Source organism: Dendrobates tinctorius, unplaced genomic scaffold, assembly GCF_039654945.1.
Source record: "Dendrobates tinctorius isolate UK_male_01 unplaced genomic scaffold, ASM3965494v1 ptg000181l, whole genome shotgun sequence".
NCBI lineage: Eukaryota > Metazoa > Chordata > Amphibia > Anura > Dendrobatidae > Dendrobates > Dendrobates tinctorius.
This window is the reverse complement of record NW_027361848.1, coordinates 12,273,283-12,290,907: the sequence shown is the minus strand read 5'-3', so window position 1 is coordinate 12,290,907 and position 17,625 is coordinate 12,273,283. Positions and strand designations below refer to the sequence as shown.

The following is a 17,625-nucleotide window of genomic DNA, read 5'->3' as shown; positions in this document are numbered from 1 at the left end:
GACGCCCCGGATTATAAGACGCACCCCAAATTTTGAGGAGAAAAATAGGAAAAAACGTTTTTTTAATAAAATGGTGGTGCTTCTTATAATCCAGGCGTCTTATTGCTTACCGCTCTGTCCCCGGGTTGCTGTCGCCTACTCTGTCCCCGGGTTGCTGTCGCCTACTCTGTCCCCAGGTTGCTGTCACCTACTCTGTCCCCGGGGTGCTGTCGCCCACTCTGTACCTGGTGCTGCCACCACCGTGCTGGGTCCTCCGGGTGCTGCCGCCGTCGCGCTGGGTCCCTCAGGTGCTGCCGCTGCCACGCTGTCTCCCCTGGTGCCTGCCGCCGCCGTGCTCTGTCCCTTGCTGCGTGCGGGGCTCTGCCGTTCCATCCATGCCTGTGCGGTGACTGGCTTGCTTCCTGGAAAATGGCTGCCGCGCAAGCGCAGATGGATATCTCTGCATTGAAATCTCGGGAGATGAGATTTCAGCGCTGAAATCTCCCGAGATTTCAGTGCCGAGATCTCCATCGGCGGTTGCGCGGCGGCCATTTTCCAGGAAGCAAGCCACTGCACATGCATGGATGGAACAGCTGAGCCCCCCACGCAGCACAGGGCAGAGCCCGGCGGCAGCACCCGAGGGACCCAGCGCGGCGGTGGCAGCACCCGGAGGACCCAGCGCTGTGGCGGCAAGTAACGGACACCCGCAGTGGCAGCACAATAAAAGGTATGTTTGCACTGTAAGACGCACCCCTATTTTCCCCCCAAATTTGGGGGAAAAAAAGTGCGTCTTACAAAGCTTAAAATACGGTAATTATTTTTGTGGGAAAAAAAATATTTTTTATTTTCACGGCTCTGCGTTATAAACTTCTGTGAAGCACTTGGGGGTTCAAAGTGCTCACCACACATCTAGATTAGTTCCTTTGGAGGTCTAGTTTCCAAAATGGGGTCACTTGTGGGGAATTTCCACTGTTTAGGTACATCAGGGGCTCTGCAAACGTAACATGATACCCGTAGACCATTCCATCAAGTCGGCATTTCAAAACGTCACTACTTCCCTTCCGAGCCCCGACGTGTGCCCAAACAGTGGTTCAGCCCCACATATGGGGTACCAGCGTACTCAGGACAAACTGGACAACAACTTCTATGGTCCAATTTATTCTGTTAACCTTGTGAAAATAAAAAATTGTGGGCTAAAAATCATTTTTTGAGGGAAAAAATGATTTTTTGTTTTCATGGCTCTGCGTTATAAACTTCTGTGAAGCACTTGGGGGTTCAAAGTGCTCACCACACATCTAGATAAGTTCCTTGGGGGTCTAGTTTCCAGAATGGGGTCACTTGTAGGGGGTTTCCACTGTTTAGGTACATCAGGGGCTCTGCAAACGTAACATGATGCCCGCAGACCATTCCATCAAGTTGGCATTTCAAAACGTCACTACCCTTCCGATCCCCGACGTGTGCCCAAACAGTGGTTCAGCCCCACATATGGGGTACCAGCGTACTCAGGACAAACTGGACAACAACTTCTATGGTCCAATTTATTCTGTTAACCTTGTGAAAATAAAAAATTGTGGGCTAAAAATGATTTTTTGAGGGAAAAAATGATTTTTTGTTTTCATGGCTCTGCGTTATAAACTTCTGTGAAGCACTTGGGGGTTCAAAGTGCTCACCACACATCTAGATAAGTTCCTTGGGGGTCTAGTTTCCAGAATGGGGTCACTTGTAGGGGGTTTCCACTGTTTAGGTACATCAGGGGCTCTGCAAACGTAACATGATGCCCGCAGACCATTCCATCAAGTTGGCATTTCAAAACGTCACTACCCTTCCGATCCCCGACTTGTGCCCAAACAGTGGTTCAGCCCCACATATGGGGTACCAGCGTACTCAGGACAAACTGGACAACAACTTTTGGGTTCCAATTTCTCCTGTTACCATTGTGAAAATAAAAATTAGTGGGCTAAAAAATCATTTTTTGAGTAAAAAAAAAATATATTTTTATTTTCACGGCTCTGCGTTATAAACTTCTGTGAAGCACCTGGAGGTTCAAAGTGCTCACTATGCATCTAGATAAGTTCCTTAGGGGGTCTAGTTTCCAAAATGGGTCATTTGTGGGGGAGCCCCAAAGTTTAGGCACACAGGGGCTCTCCAAACACGACATAGTGTCCGCTAACGATTGGAGCTAATTTTCCATTCAAAAAGTCAAACGGTGCTCCTTCCCTTCTGAGCCCTGCCGTGTGCCCAAACAGTGGTTCCCCCCACATATGGGGTACCAGCGTACTCAGGACAAACTGGACAACAACTTTTGAGGTCCAATTTATCCTGTTTCCCTTGGGAAAATAAAAATTAGCTTGCTAAAAAATAATTTTTGAGGTAAAAAAAGATTTTTTATTTTCTCTGCTGTGTTATAATCTTCTGTGAAGCACTTGGGGGTTCAAAGTGCTCACCACACATCTAGATAAGTTCCTTTGGGGGTCTAGTTTCCAAAATGGGGTCACTTGTGGGGGAGCTCCAATGTTTAGGCACACAGTAACTCTCCAAACGTGACATGGCAACCGCTAAATATCCCAGCATATTTTCCATTCAAAAAGTCAAATGGCGCTCCTTCCCTCTGATCCCTGTCATGCGCCCAAACAGTGGTTTATGACCACATATGAGGTATCGTTGTACTCAGGAGAAATTGGCCAACAAATTTTTAGGATCCACTTTATCCTGTTACCCATGTGAAAATGAAAAAATTGATGCTAAAAGAAAATTTTTGTTGGAAAATTTAAAATGTCCATTTTTTCCTTCCACATTGCTTTAGGTTCTGTGAAGCACCTGAAGGGTTAATAATCTTCTTGAATGTAGTTTTGAGTAGCTTGAGGGGTGCAGTTTTTAGAATGGTGTCGCTTCTGGGTATTTTCTGCCATATAGACCCCTCAAAGTGCCTTCAAATGTGAGGTGGTCCCTAAAAAAAAAATAAAGGTTTTGTAAATTTTGTTGTAAAAATGAGAAATCGCTGGATAACTTTTAACCCTTATAACTTCCTAACAAAAAAAAAATTTGTTTCCATAATTGTGCTGATGTAAAGTAGACAAGTGGGAAATGTTATTTATTAACTAGTTTGTGTAACATAACTCTCTGGTTTAACAGAATAAAAATTCAAAATTTGAAAATTGCGAAATTTTCACCAAATTTCCATTTTTTTCACAAATAAATGCAAAAATGATCGACCTAAATTTACCACTAACATGAAGCCCAATATGTCACGAAAAAATAATCTCAGAATCGCTAGGATGTGTTGAAGTGTTCCTGAGTTATTACCTCATAAAGGGACACTGGTCAGAAATGCAAAAAATGGCCAGGTCATTAAGGTCAAAATAGGCTTGGTCATGAAGGGGTTAATCTCCTTCTCCACCTATCCCCATATTATTTATATGTTTTTAAAGTGACACAAATAAAATATTGTTTTTAGCATATCTTCATTTTTTTGCCATTCTCGTTTTTAAATACACAAACTTTTCCCTATCTCTATTTCCCCTTATGTTGGGTACAGGTATCCACCCTTAATACATTCAATGCTGCATGTCCCTAATTAATGCAATCACTAATGAGGCAAGTACGCTGGTATATAAAGAGTGTTTCTAGAGTGGGTAGTCACAGCTCTGACAAAGAGGGATAGATTCCCTTGAAACGCGTTGGTTAGCCGATTGTCCCGACACCCGTCCTCTCTGCTTTGTTACGTCACGCTTAGCTTGGCCCCTCCTCTCGTGCCTGAACCCTGGCGTTGCTTCCGGCCGGAGCCCGCTAGGCATCGGCGCCTCTCCCTATCTGGTAGCCAGCTCTCCCCAGCAAAACAGCCACACGTCACAGCCCTCCTCAGCAATCTCCAGATGCGCTCCCTGCACTCAGCGTCTCAGCCTCAGTGGCCATTACAGCTGCAGGCAAAGTACGCTCTGCTCACAAGCAGCTCCCACCAGCATTGACGGGATCCTGTGAGCAGTCTCCTGGCTTTTTTAGCCTACTACTGTTTTCTCCAGCCCCCATTGGCCCCAGGGTGGATCATATTGCACTTTGCCAGCAGCAGTAATTAACCCATTCCTCTATCTGCTTCCCCCTCTCTTGCACAGTAAATCAATTAACACCCTCTCTATAATTACTAGTGGCACTCCTGTACTATCCGAATCATTACCTGGACAAATCCTTGGCTTATTCTGTTATCTTTGCAGCAGTAATTAACCCATTCCTACATCTGCTTTCCCTTTTCTTGCACTGGAAACCAATAACACCATTTCTATTGTTACTAGTGGCAATTCCTATATAATCAGTATCATTACAGGTTAAATCTTTGGCATATTCTGCTGTCTTTGTGGCTTTTGCCCTGACTCCAAACTTTGGACCTGCATCTCTCCTTATAGTAACCTTAGTAAGTAATATATCATCCAGCCTATCAATACGAGGCACATCCAGCCATTAATTCCTACATGTTTCTTCATTCAGCTAGGCAACATAAGTGATAGATGCACGCTTGACTTTCTAAACCTTATGACGGTTTTAAGCCACGCTGTCTCTCAGGAGCTCTACACAAAAGCACGTCAACACTTTTTACTCAACAACTAAGTGGATCCACCACTCACCCTTCATTAGTACAACAAATTTACTATACTCAATCAATTAAATCTATTTTAGGTACCAAAGGTGAGGTACCATCCATAAGCAACTTTGCACCAACACGGTGAATCCAAACAAGTGTTTCAACTAGCTTATATATACGGTCTAAACAACTGTACTCAAAAGCATCTTATTTTGTTCCAGGTACCAGATCACGGTGCTGCTATTGAGCATTGCATACCTTCTCATACCCATTGGTCATCACCCATATTCTAACTTCTCTAAACATTACCAGTGAGTTCTGTTCTGTTTTGCTTGCACATATTTTATCTCCCCCTTGGTTGGGGGTATCTGATTGTAAACTTTTTTAGCGCAGTGTTTCATTACTTTTTTATATTTTTTAGAGTATGAATTTTGCGGGCTAGGAATAGTATTCCACTCTAAATATCTAGGTATACACATGGCAAGAAATCACATGCAATTCTGTGATTTAAATATAACTCCTGTGGGAGAATATTCAAATATGGGGAGCTGTCAGTAGCTGTGATTATCAGTGTTATTAAAATGATAGTCCTCCCCCCATTCCTATATGTTCTAGAACAATCAACCTCTATATAGTCCCGAAAATCAGTTTAGTCAGAAACTTTTATTCTTCTGCCACGCAAACCTGTCTTTTCAACCCTCACTGGCTTTTTAGATGACTTGTTGTAGATTGATGCACTAGCAGCATATTCCTATGTTAAATGTGCATGGCATATAGCTTGATAAGCAGAAGTGTGGCTTGAAAAGCAGAAATGTTTATTAAATATTTGCTAATTGAGATTTTCCTCACCAATTTGCACTATATTCTGCAGTTGGAGATACGCTTTATTTTTGATAATATCTTACACCAATACTTTAAGAGGAATTCTCCACTTGTCTCTATAGCAGCTCACAGCTCTTTCATCTATTTCCTGTTTGCTTTTGGGGTGGGTGTTCCTCCTTGAGTGACAGTTAGCGGCCTGTTAGCGTTGTTATCTTTACATATAGGGCATTTGAACAAGCAGAGGGCTGGAAACTGCTAATGCTGGTGGCTAAGGAATTATGATTTTGCAAGACTGATAAGAGCCCTGCCAGGAGATGGGGGAGGGGTGATCAGTGGGCTGGAGATGGCTAACTCATCTCCTGCTATACAGTTTAGGTGCACACTCAGGTTCTGGTTGCTGAACGTCTTGAAAACAAGCTGTAAGCTATAAAAGATTAAACTATGAGTAGAAGAATGAAAAAACAAGTCAATTAATTGCACCTTGGTTATTTTTTACATTAGAATAACCCCAGTGATGGTGACGCATAAAAATGACCTCAGCACGATTCATTTTTGATGCAGCTAAACATTTCTTAGAAATAGTGCTATACCTTGATTTCTGAATGATGCATATATATATTACATCTTGCTGATAAACTTTCTTTAATATTTTTTTTCTTTTTTAGTGTTTGTTTGCTCATTCATTACGGAAATTTTCCATGAGAGACTGGGGAATAGAACAGAAGTGGATGTCAGTCCTTTTGCCTCTGCTGCTTCTCTATAATGGTAAAATGACTTATATTCTTTTCAATTTCCTTAAGATTTATCTGGCAATAAAGAGTTAAATAATTCACACAGGCCCCATAGGCATACTTCCTTGCAATAAAGAACTGTAGTCCTTTTCTGCTGCGCACAGTCTAAATAACTGACATATTTTACTTATTAATGTGGCTTATATGAATATGTCTATTCTCTGATCTTATAATGTTTCTTATTGACTTTCTGCTTTTTAACCACTGGCCTGAAAAGCAAATTGTGTGGTCTGTCAACCAAAGTAGCAGCAAAACATAGAGGTACAATGATAAACAAAAGTATTTTTAGAAAAGATCTGCTATTCACGTTTCCTGTACATCGGTACACTATAACCCCTTAAATGCTGCAATTGCAAAAATTCCTGTAATGCACCTGAAGGGTTAATAAACTTCTTGAATGTGGTTTTGCGCACCTTGAGGGGTGCAGTTTTTAGAATGGTGTCACTTTTGGTTATTTTCTGTCATATTGACCCCTCAATGTCACCAAGTCACTTCAAATGTGAGTTCCTTTAACACCTTGATGACCGAGCCAATTTTGACCTTATTGACCAAGCCAATTTTTACAATTTTGACCACTGTCATTTTTTGAGGTTATGGCTCTGGAATGCTTCCACGGATTCTGGGATTTTTTTTTTTCATGACATAGCATACTTCATGTTAGTGGTTACATTTTTTTAATTATGACTTGCGTTTATTTATGCAAAAAAAAAAATAGAAATTTGGCACAAATTTCGAAAGTTTTGCAGTTTTCAGACTTATAATTTGTATGCCCTTAAATCAGTCGTGTCACACAAAATAGTAAATAAATAACATTACCCACATGTCTACTTTACATCAGCACAATTTTTTTTGTTAGGCAGTTATAAGGGTTAAAAGTTGACCAGTGATTTCTCCTTTTTCCAACAAAATTTACTAAACTTTTTTTTTTCAGGGACTACCTCACATTTGAAGTGAGTTTGGGTGGTGAATATGACAGAAAATACCCAAAAGTGACACCTTTCTAAAAACTGCACCCCTCAAGATGCCCAAACCACATTCAAAAAGTTTATTAACCCTTCAAGTGCATCACAAGAGCTAAAGTAATGTGTATGGAAAAAATGAACATTTTACTTTAAAAAAAAAAAATAATAATTTAGGCCCAAACTTAATTTTCACAAGGATTTCAGGAGAAAACGGGCCACAAAATTTGTTGTGCAATTTCTCCTGAGTACGTCGATACCCTGTATGTGGGGTAAAGCCACTGTTTGGGCCCATGGCACAGCTCAGAAGGGAGGGAGCACCATTTGACTTTTTGAGCTCAAAATTGGCTGGAATCAATGGTGGCCCCCATGTCGCGTTTTGGTGGCCCCTATCCTGTGTGAATACTGACTGCTGAGCCGTGTGTCTAATCCTATCCTGTGTGATACTGACTGCTGAGCCGTGTATCTAATCCTATTCTGTGTGATACTGTCTGCTGAGCCATCTATCTAATACTATTCTGTGTGATACTGTGCTGAGCTGTGTATCTAATCCTATCCTGTGTGATACTTACTGCTGAGCTGTGTATCTAATGCTATCCTGTGTCATACTGACTGCTGAGCCATGTGTCTAATCCTCTCCTGTGTGATACTGACTGCTGAGCTGTGTATCTAATCCTATCCTGTGTGATACTGGGCTCCGCTCCCCCTGCAGTCTGTGTCAGAGAGTGGTCTGTGTTGGCACGGTAATTGTGTTATTTCCAGCTTTGCAGAAGGACGATAACACCATAGAAATTATAAGAATAATAGGCAAAATTGTTTGGTGAATTGGAACGCGCAGGGTTAAAATTTCGCCTCACAACATAACCTATGACGCTCTCGGGGTCCAGACGTGTGACTGTGCAAAATTTTGTGGCTGTAGCTGCGACGGTGCACATGCCAATCCCGGACATCCACACATACATACATATATACAGTCATGGCCAAAAGTTTAGAGAATGACACAAATATTATATTTTCACATGATCTGCTGCCCTCTGGTTGTTATGTGTGTTTGTCAGATGTTTTTATCACATACAGAAATATAATTGCAATCATATTATGAGTAACAAAAGGTTATATTGACAGTTAGAATGAGTTAATGCAGCAAGTCAATATTCGCAGTGTTGACCCTTCTTCTTCAGGACCTCAGCAATTCTCCCTGGCATGCTCTCAATCAACTTCTGGATCAAATCCTGGCTGATAGCAGTCCATTCTTGCAAAATCAATTCTTTTATTTTGTCTGAATTGAAGGTTTTTGTTTGTCCACCCGTCTCTTGATGATTGACCACAAGTTCTCAATGGGATTAAGATCTGGGGAGTTTCCAGGCCATGGTCCCAAAATCTCTATGTTTTGTTCCCTGAGCCATTTAGTTATCACCTTTGCTTTATGGCAAGGTGCTCCATCATGTTGAAAAAGGCATTGTTGATCACCAAAGTGCTCTTGGATGTTTGGGAGAAGTTGCTCTTGGAGGACATTCTGGTACCATTCTATATTCATGGCTGTGTTTTTAGGCAAGACTGAGAGAGAGCCTATTCCCTTGGCTGAGAAGCCACCCCACACATGAATGGTTTCAGGATGCTTGACAGTTGGCATGAGACAAGACTGGTGGTAGCGCTCACCTGGTCTTCTCCGAATAAGCCGTTTGCCAGATGTCCCAAACAATAGAAAAGGGGATTCATCAGAGAAAATGACTTTACCCCAGTCCTCAGCAGTCCACTCCCTGTACCTCTTGCAGAATATCAGTCCATGATGTTTTTTCTGGAGAGAAGTGGCTTCTTTGCTGCCCTCCTTGAGACCAGGCCTTGCTCCAAGAGTCTCCGCCTCACAGTGCGTGCAGATGCACTCACACCTGCCTGCTGCCATTCCTGAGCAAGTTTTGCACTGCTGGTAGCCCAATCCCGCAGCAGAAACACTTTTAAGAGACGGTCCTGGCGCTTGCTGGTCTTTCTTGGGCGCCCTGGAGCCTTTTTGGCAACAAGGGAACCTCTCTCCTTGAAGTTCTTGATGATGCGATAGATTGTTGACTGAGGTGCAATCTTTCTAGCTGCGATACTCTTCCCTGTTAGGCCATTTTTGTGCAGTGCAATGATGACTGCACGTGTTTCTTTAGAGATAACCATGGTTAACAGAAGAGAAACAACTCTCCTATTGTTGCTGGGTACCGGCCGGCAGATCTCCGTTTTATTCTACAAAGAAGACATGCAGGGCCAGGGAACAGGGCAGGAGGGTCCGGGGATGGAGGAGGTATTGAGGGGGCTTGGTGGACCACATTTTGTTTTCCTCTGGTATGTTAGATCATATCAGAGGAGAGAGAAATGAATGGGAAATCAGTCAATTTTTTCCAGTCACCCATGACAGCACCAATTAGAGTGAGGATCAGCCGTTCAAGGACTGGAAACCTTCAAGATAAAAATGGCAGCTCCTCTCTCCACATCAGTGGTTTCATGTCCTGAAAGGCAGCAGAAGAAAGAGGATATCAGAAAGCAAGTTCCCAGACCTGGGCCCCGGTCGGTTCAGGCAGGGCACCGTTTCTGCTGCGGCCGACAAAGGGTTTGCTGGAAGCGCCGCTGGGGGCCAGATAGGGTCTCGTCGGTCAGGCGGAGGTCTGTGGCGCCGTCACCGCATGGTAAGCTCGCAGCCATGCTTCCCGGCACAGTCACAGAGCGCAGCCGGGAATCGGAAGTTGCACTATTATGATGCGGCCAGGACCTTTCACCCGGAGCACTTCCGGGGTTGGGTACCTTTTGAGGAAAGGTTGCAGGATTTGGGAATGTTTAGTTTTTAAAAGAGAAGACTGAGAGGAGACTTAATAGCTGTCTACAAATATCTCAACGGCTGTCACATTGTAGAAGGATCAACTTTATTCTCATTTGCACAAGGAAAGACTAGAAGCAATGGGATGAAACTGAATGGGAGGAGACACAGATTAGATATTAGAAAAAACGTTTTGACAGAGTGATCAATGTGTGGAACAGGCTGCCACGAGAAGTGATGAGTTCTCCTTCAATGGAAGTCTTCAAACAGAGGCTGGATAGACATCTGACTGGGATGATTTAGCGAATCCTGCTTTGAGCAGGGGGTTGGACTAGATGGCCCAGGAGGTCCCTTCCAACTCTACGATTCTATGATTCTACTGGAAGCTGCAGTACAATATTTAAGGGGGCATCACCGGTCAGGCAGGGACACCAGTGCAGTTATGGATGCTCAGCAGCCCTCTCTGCAGCAGGTTCTGCAGCCACAGCAGCATTTGGAGCAAGAGCAGCCACAACGACCCCAGCGTTACATGCCACCACACCAGGATAGGAGCATCGGGCGCTCCAGCGGGGCATGCAGGTCTAAAGATTCCAGGACAAGTCAGTACAGCTCTGTCAGAATGGAGGATTCCGCGGTCTCTAAGGGAGACCTTTCAGGCGACATTCTGCCTCTTGTTACAGTACCCTTCAATTACCTCTGAGTGGTGAGTGAGATACAAGAATGTCATTTTAAATAATACTAATCTCTCTCTCTCCCTCCCTCTTTCTTTCTCTGGTCTTCTTGCTTCTCTGGTAGGATCCCCCTAGAAAATGCACAGGGAAATCAAAGCACAGATCCTGTGTTCTGTTCAATCAGGGTTTAGCTAGTACATGGCCCAAGAAGTTGTGCCAGGCATGTATCAATGACACAATGGCAAATAAGACCCCAGTTTTCTCCTCCACCTTAAAAACTCTCATCAGGAGGGAGGTAGAGAATTAATTAAGATCCCTGTCCCTCTCAGAGGAAACATCCTGCAGAGATAGGGCTAAAATATCTCCACGTCATCCTCTATATACTTGGACGAGGGGGTGATACAGCAAGCGCCGTCTGTGCTGCCCCACGCTTCCAGCTCACCTCAGGACCTCTGCCTGGTCCCTGCCAGACCGGACTTTTACATATGGCACATTAGCCCCTCCTGCACATTCATACTGCCGTGATTGCTTCTTTTTCTCTTATGCTTTAAGTGAGGTTTGAAAAAGACCCGACATAGGGTCGAAACGTTACCTCAACGCACTATTCTCCTGTGGTGTCTTCAATAAAAAAATTTTTGCATTGAAAATCAAAATTTCACAGAGTGCAGCTGTTTTCTCTTCATTGGATGACCGTCAGGACTAAGTTCCAGGTTCAGCTTGCACCTACCTCATATCCACAGAGTGCACGCCTAGTTTGTATCACTGTTCATTCAGAGGGGGCATGAACAAAACCTGGCTGTTAGCGCATTAAAAGTCCAGATTTCGGCCTTAGATGCTCTGTATAATTGCAACTGCGCTGGTAATCAGTGGGTGGTCAGGTTTATTAAGGCATGTGTTATATCCAAACCTGTCCCGGTAGCCAGAGCTCCTCCATGAGATTTAACCTTGGTTTTGAATGCTTTAACAGAAGCCCCCTTTTGAGCCTCTGAGTGAAAGGTCCATAAGATCCGTTACCCTGTAGGCTATAACTTTAGTAGCCCTATCATTAGCTCTCCGGGTGAGCGATATGCAGGCTTTGACAGCAGACCCTCCCTTTACCCTGGTAATGGATGATAGAGTAGTCTTAAAACCTGACCCTGCCTATCTACCTAAAGTAGTGTCTAGGTTCCATAAGTCACAGGAGATATCGTTGCGGTCCTTCTGCCTTGACCCTAAGAATAGTACAGAAGAGAAGTTTCACACCCTAGAAGTTAAGAGGTGGCTATTTCACTATTTATCAGTAATAAAACCTTGGATGAAGAATAGGCCCATTTTTATCTCCTTTAAGGACTCTAGACAAGGAATGAGAGTCTCGAAGGGTACCCTATCCAGGTGGATCAGAGAGGCTTTCAAGGCGCAGGAAGACCTGTTCCTGAGGACCCACTCTACGAGAGTGATGGCAACGTTTTGGGTAGAAAGAGCAGATGTGTCCATAGAACAGATCTGTTAAAGTGATCATCACCTTCCATCTTTTATAGCCACTATAGACTGGATATGTGTGCCTCTTCTGGTCTCGCTTTTGGGAAGAGGTTTCTATAGGCTGTGATCCCTCCCTAAATGAGTAATTCTCTTTAATTCTCTCGTTGGTGCTGTTGTGTGACTGGAAAACATGTACATTACCGGTAATGTGTTTTTACAGAACCCGTGACAGCACCATTATATTCCCTCCCGTTACTAAGTTCATCACCTTCTGGTTGGTGGGTTATTGTATATAGAACACCACTTATGGTTGTGGTTAGAAATAGTTGTTATAAATGTATATAGATATGTGTAAACTAACTCGGAGGTCGTCTCATGCTCTGTAATCCACTGATGCGGAGATAGGAGCTGCCCTTTTTATCTTGAAGGTTTCCTGTCCTTGAATGGCGAATCCCCTCTCTCGTTGGTGCTGTCATGGGTTCCGTAAAAATACATTACTGGTAAGTAATATACGTGGGAATGGTAAAAACTGTCACCAATCATCTTCTCCGGGGTCTCGGCTGCCCTTGGTAGCAGAGACCCTGAAGATTTGCCGACGCTGGTGGGCGCTATACTCCTATTTCTCAGCACCGTTAAAAAGCGGCGCTGAGGAATAAGTACCCTTACCTGCCGCCGTTAAAAGGTGTATCGACCGTTGATAAGGAGTTAAAAAAATAAAAATGTTTTTGGAAAAAATGAGAAATTTATGGTCAACTTTTAACCCTTGGCAAAAAATAATAAAAAAAAAAATTGTACTGATGTAAAGTAGACATGTGGGAAATGTTATGTATTAACTATTTTGTGTGACCTTGAGTTAAGGGCATAAAAAAATTATGAAAATTGAAAATTTTTTTTTTTTGCAAATAAGCGCATGTCATAGCAAGCAAATTTTACACTAACATGAAGTACAATATGTAAAAAAACATTCTCACCATCCCCTTGATCCATTGAAGCGTTCCAAAGTTATTACCTAGTAAAGTAACATTGGTCAGAATTGTAAAATTTTGCAAAGTCATGAAGGGGAAAACAGGCTTCGGAGTGAAGGGGTTAATGGCAATATGAAGGTGCCTGGCCGCTATATTGAAAGTTTGGCACCTGGAAGAAAATTAACTTTATTACTCCCTGGGTCCCTTGGCTTTGTCAGAGGCGTATCTGCGCAGTTACAGACACCACTGCCAGCTGTAAGTACACCCCAGCACTGTGACACTATAGCCCATATATATTTAACCCCTTCCAGACATGTGCCGTACATGCTCTGCCCTGCAGGAGGTGTGTTCCCGCAAAGAGCAGTATATCTACAGCGGCACAATCGCACAGCCTCACGCTGAGCGCCGCGGCAATCGCGTGCTGGTGTGAGCTGTTTGTGACAGCTGACCCCACCCAGCAATGCACACAACGATCGGTGCTAGCACCGATTGTGGGAATATAACCCCTCTGATGCTGCTGTCAGTGACAGCGGCATAGAGAAGCATCGCGCAGGGAGGGGGCTCCCTGCGCGCTTCCATCAGGCCAACGTGATGTGATTGCATTGGCCTGATGGTCTCCATGGAGATCGCCGGCACAAAGATGGCCGCGGGATCCTGGAGGGGAAGGAGTCTTGCGAGCACCTGCTGGGAGCCTAAACCACATATAGCACCCACATGTTTGGCATTTCTGTAATTTTCAGGTGCCTGTCTCCAGAAGCATGAGCTGGGCTTAATGTACTGGTGACTTCAACGTACTGGTCACTACAGCGGCAGTTTGCAATTTTTAATCCGCATCATCCACTGCTGCCTGTTTCTGGAAAACACCCATGGAGTCAAAATCGTTACTACATCTGTAGATAAATTCCCAAAGGGTTATAATTTCCAAAATGGGATCACTTGAAGGGGGATTCTGCTTTTCTAGCACTTAGGGGCTCTGTGTATGGAATCCACAAACTGTTCTAGGAAAACATGCTCTCCAGGAGGCAAATAGCGCTGTGTCCCTACCGAGTCACTCCGTATGGCAAAGTAGTGCTGTACAGCTACATCTGGGGTATTTCTACATTCAGCAGAAATTGTGGAGCAAATTCTGGTACCATTTTTACTAATTTCCCAGTGTGAAAATGTAAAACCTGGGGCTAACACACTATCTTGGTGGTAAAACTGTAAATTATTTTTTCACTGCCCAATGGTATAAAAATCTGTGACACACCTGTGGTGTCAATATAATCACTGCACCCCTAGATGAATACATTGAGAGGTTTGATTGGTAAAATGCAGTCACTTATGGAGGCTTCTGCTATTCTGGCACCTCAGGGACTCTGCCAATGTAATATGTCACCCTTAAACAAGTGCAGCAAAATCTGCACTGTAATATGGCGCTGCGTCATTTCTGAGCTTTGCACTATGCCTCAAAAGTAGTTTTCGACCACATATGGGGTATCGGTGAACTCAGGAGAAATTGCACAACAAGCTTTGGGGTTCTATTTTCTCCTTTTGCCCTTGTGAAAATAAAAAATTTGTAGCTAAAAAGGATTTTTGTGGGAAAAATTTGATTTTTTTTTTTTTTTCCCCCCCCCAAATTTTATTTTCATGACTTAATGTTAAGAATGTTGAGAATTCAAGGTGCTCAATAAACATCTAGGTAAGGTCCCAAAAGGTTCTAGTTTCCAAAATGGTGTCATTTGTGGGGGGGTTTCCACTGTTTAGGCACATTAGGGGCTCTTCAAACGCGACATGGCGTCTAACTATTCCATCAAATTTTGCATTCAAAAAGTCAGATGGCGTTCCTTCCCTTACAAGCCCTACCATGCGCCCAAACAGTAGATTTCCCCGCATATGGGGTATCGGCATGCTCAGGAGAAATTGCGCAACAAAATGTATGGTCCATTTTCTCCTGTTACCCTTGCGAAAGTAAAAATAAAATTAGATCTAAATGAAAATTTTTGTGAGGTAAGTTAGTTTATTTTTTTTCTTCCACATTCCAAAAATTCTTGTGAAGCACCTGAAGGGTTAATATAAACCTCTTGAATGTGGTTTTGAGCTCCTTGAGGGGTGCAGTTATAAGAATGTTCTTTTGGGTATTTTCTGTCATATAGGCCCCTCAAAGTCACTTCAAATGTGATGTGGTCCCTAAAAAAATGGCTTTGCAAATTTTGTTATAACAATGGACATCGCTAGTCAACTTTTAAACCTTAAATAACTTCCTAACAAAATTGTTTCAAAAATTGTGCTGATGTAAAGTAGACATGTGGGAAATTTTATTTTGTGCGATATGACTCTCTGATTTAAGAGCATAAAAATTAAGTTTAAAAATTTCAAAATTTTCAACAAATTTCCGATTTTTTTTCCACAAGCGCAAGTCATATCAAAACATTTTTTCCACTATCATAAAGTACAATATGTCAAGAGAAAACAATCTTCTCAGAATCCCCGGGATCCGTTGAAGCGTTCTAGAGTTATGACCTCATAAAATGACAGTGGTCAGAATTATAAAAATTGTCCTGGTCAGTAAGGTGAAAACAGTCTTCAAGGTGTAGGGATTAATTTTGTGATCTGTGAAGAAAGATGGCTTAGTGTGGAAGGTAGACTAAAACCATGAACAATTGAATTGCAGGCAACTTTTCTTCTGTTTTTTTTTTCTTCCAGACCCATTCTTTCCCCTCACATTTCTGGTTAATAGTTGGTTCCCTGGTATGCTGGATGACCTTTTTCAATCACTATTTCTTTGTGCTCTCTTGCTGTTTTGGCTTTGTGTCTACCATGGGATTCGGGTGCAGGTAGGCTGTTTTGAATTATTTAATTATTTAATTTGTTTAATATATTTTTTGTAAATATAAAATTGCTTTAACCTAAATATATAGATGTAAGAATGACATTATATTAAAATAATATCCTTAAAATATGCATTTTTATTATGTTAAATTCATAGTGCAAAACTGTATTTCATAAATAAATATATATTTATATTTACTGTGAGGCAGTGAGTAGGTTGATATACAAGAGTCCTGGTGTGTTCCCCAGGATTTACATAGAAACATACTGAACCTGCAGGAAAGCATTGTAATTACAGCCACAGATGACTGTCAGAGGCACCTGCCATTAACTCTTGGTCAGATCGAGCGTCGTGAACTACTGGGCCTGCCCCAGTCTCTCAATTAGCTCATTTACCCGGGGCATTGGATAAAGGTAAAATGTTGACGCTTCGTTCAAATTTTGCAAATTGTTTCTAAATCGTAACAATCTTTCCAGCTTTGAAATTGGTACAATGGGTGTCACAGGGTTACCGCAACGGAGCGGAGCTTATTAAACGTGTTTATTCCTTCTAGCAGAACAGTGGTTAATCGGCAGGGCCGCCATCAGGGCATTACTGCCCTGACTGGTGTATGGGGCCCGATCAGCAGAGGGGGCCAGCATCGGGCCTCGTCTCTTCTGCTTCGGTCCCCAGCGGCAGGAATCTGCCAGTGCAGTAACTGAACCTGTGTCCGAGACGCAAGTTCAGTTACTCTGTTGCCGTGTAGGGGCACACAGCAATAGTTAAAGCCACCATCCAATTGGAGGCTGGCAGCTGACATCGCGCGCACGTCGCCAACGCATGACGTCATTGTCAGTCACCGGCGAGTGCGCACTTGAAATGCCTGGAGGGATCATCACCGCAGGAACTGCGGCAAGGTAAGGAGAAAGACCTTGCAGACACCTTCTAAACCCTTCTGACTTTTTGACCCAGTGGCAACCTTTCTCCGGCTTTAATGGACACGCTTGGACCTGGGTGTTTATAGACTCACATCCTGCTGCTGGGAGTTGCCGGTGATATTTCCATTTCCCCCTGTTGAGGCTTGGAGTTATAGCAGTCGGTTATCTTTTGGTGGGTCTAGAGGACGTCTTTATTACATCTGAGTTTACTCAAGATGAGCGTTCCCCTTGTTTGTCTATCCCAGCTGTCTTTAGTGGTAGTTGGGATTGACTAGTGACGCCCTGTCATTCCCTAAGTAGGGCTTATCGCCAGGGTCAGGCAGGGATTAGGTACCTGCGTGGCGATAGGAGCAGAACCTGTATAGGGAGGTTTAGGGAAGGCAGGGTGACTGTACATCTGCCTAGAGGTCTCCGCTCCACCCCCTCACTTTCCTAGTGTTGGGCTCCCTTCCCCTTAACCCTTTGTGTTGCATTTAATCTTTCCTACACTGTGCATGACAGACAATTCTTGCACTTTGCCTAGCTCTTTCCACTTGCCTTGAGCGATGGCAAGTGGGGTTCATATTTGTGGGGTTGATGTCACCTTTGTATTGTCTGGTGACGTCAAGCCCATGGCTTAGTAATGAAGAGATATTTATAAGACGCTTGTCCATTGCTAATCCTGTCTGTAGCCTCTGACACACCCGTGACATTGGCACAAGTAATAGATGCGCCTTTTATGGGCAGCTGGTGGCTGTTATTTTAAGGCTGGGAGGCCAATATCCATGGGCCCTTACCAGCCTGAGAATACCAGCCCTGACCTGTCTGCTTTAGCTTGGTTGGTTCTAAAAAAACTGTCGGCGTCCCCAAGCCATTTTTTTTATTTGTCTAAATTAAAAAAACAG

The 17,625-nt window shown here is 43.3% G+C and overlaps 1 protein-coding gene across 9 annotated transcripts in view; it reads left to right on the top strand.

The window, feature by feature from the left end:
* Positions 1 to 17,625, top strand: part of TMEM181 (transmembrane protein 181) — a 527,451-nt gene that overhangs the window by 400,310 nt on the left and 109,516 nt on the right. For all 9 annotated transcript variants that reach the window (XR_012221450.1, XM_073551884.1, XM_073551880.1 and 6 more), the window contains 2 exons: positions 6,040 to 6,139; positions 15,698 to 15,828. Coding sequence is in view for 8 of the 9 variants with exons in the window: in XM_073551884.1 (XP_073407985.1) it covers positions 6,040 to 6,139; positions 15,698 to 15,828 (231 nt within the window). In the remaining variant the exon portion in view is untranslated. The remainder of the gene's footprint in view (positions 1 to 6,039; positions 6,140 to 15,697; positions 15,829 to 17,625) is intronic.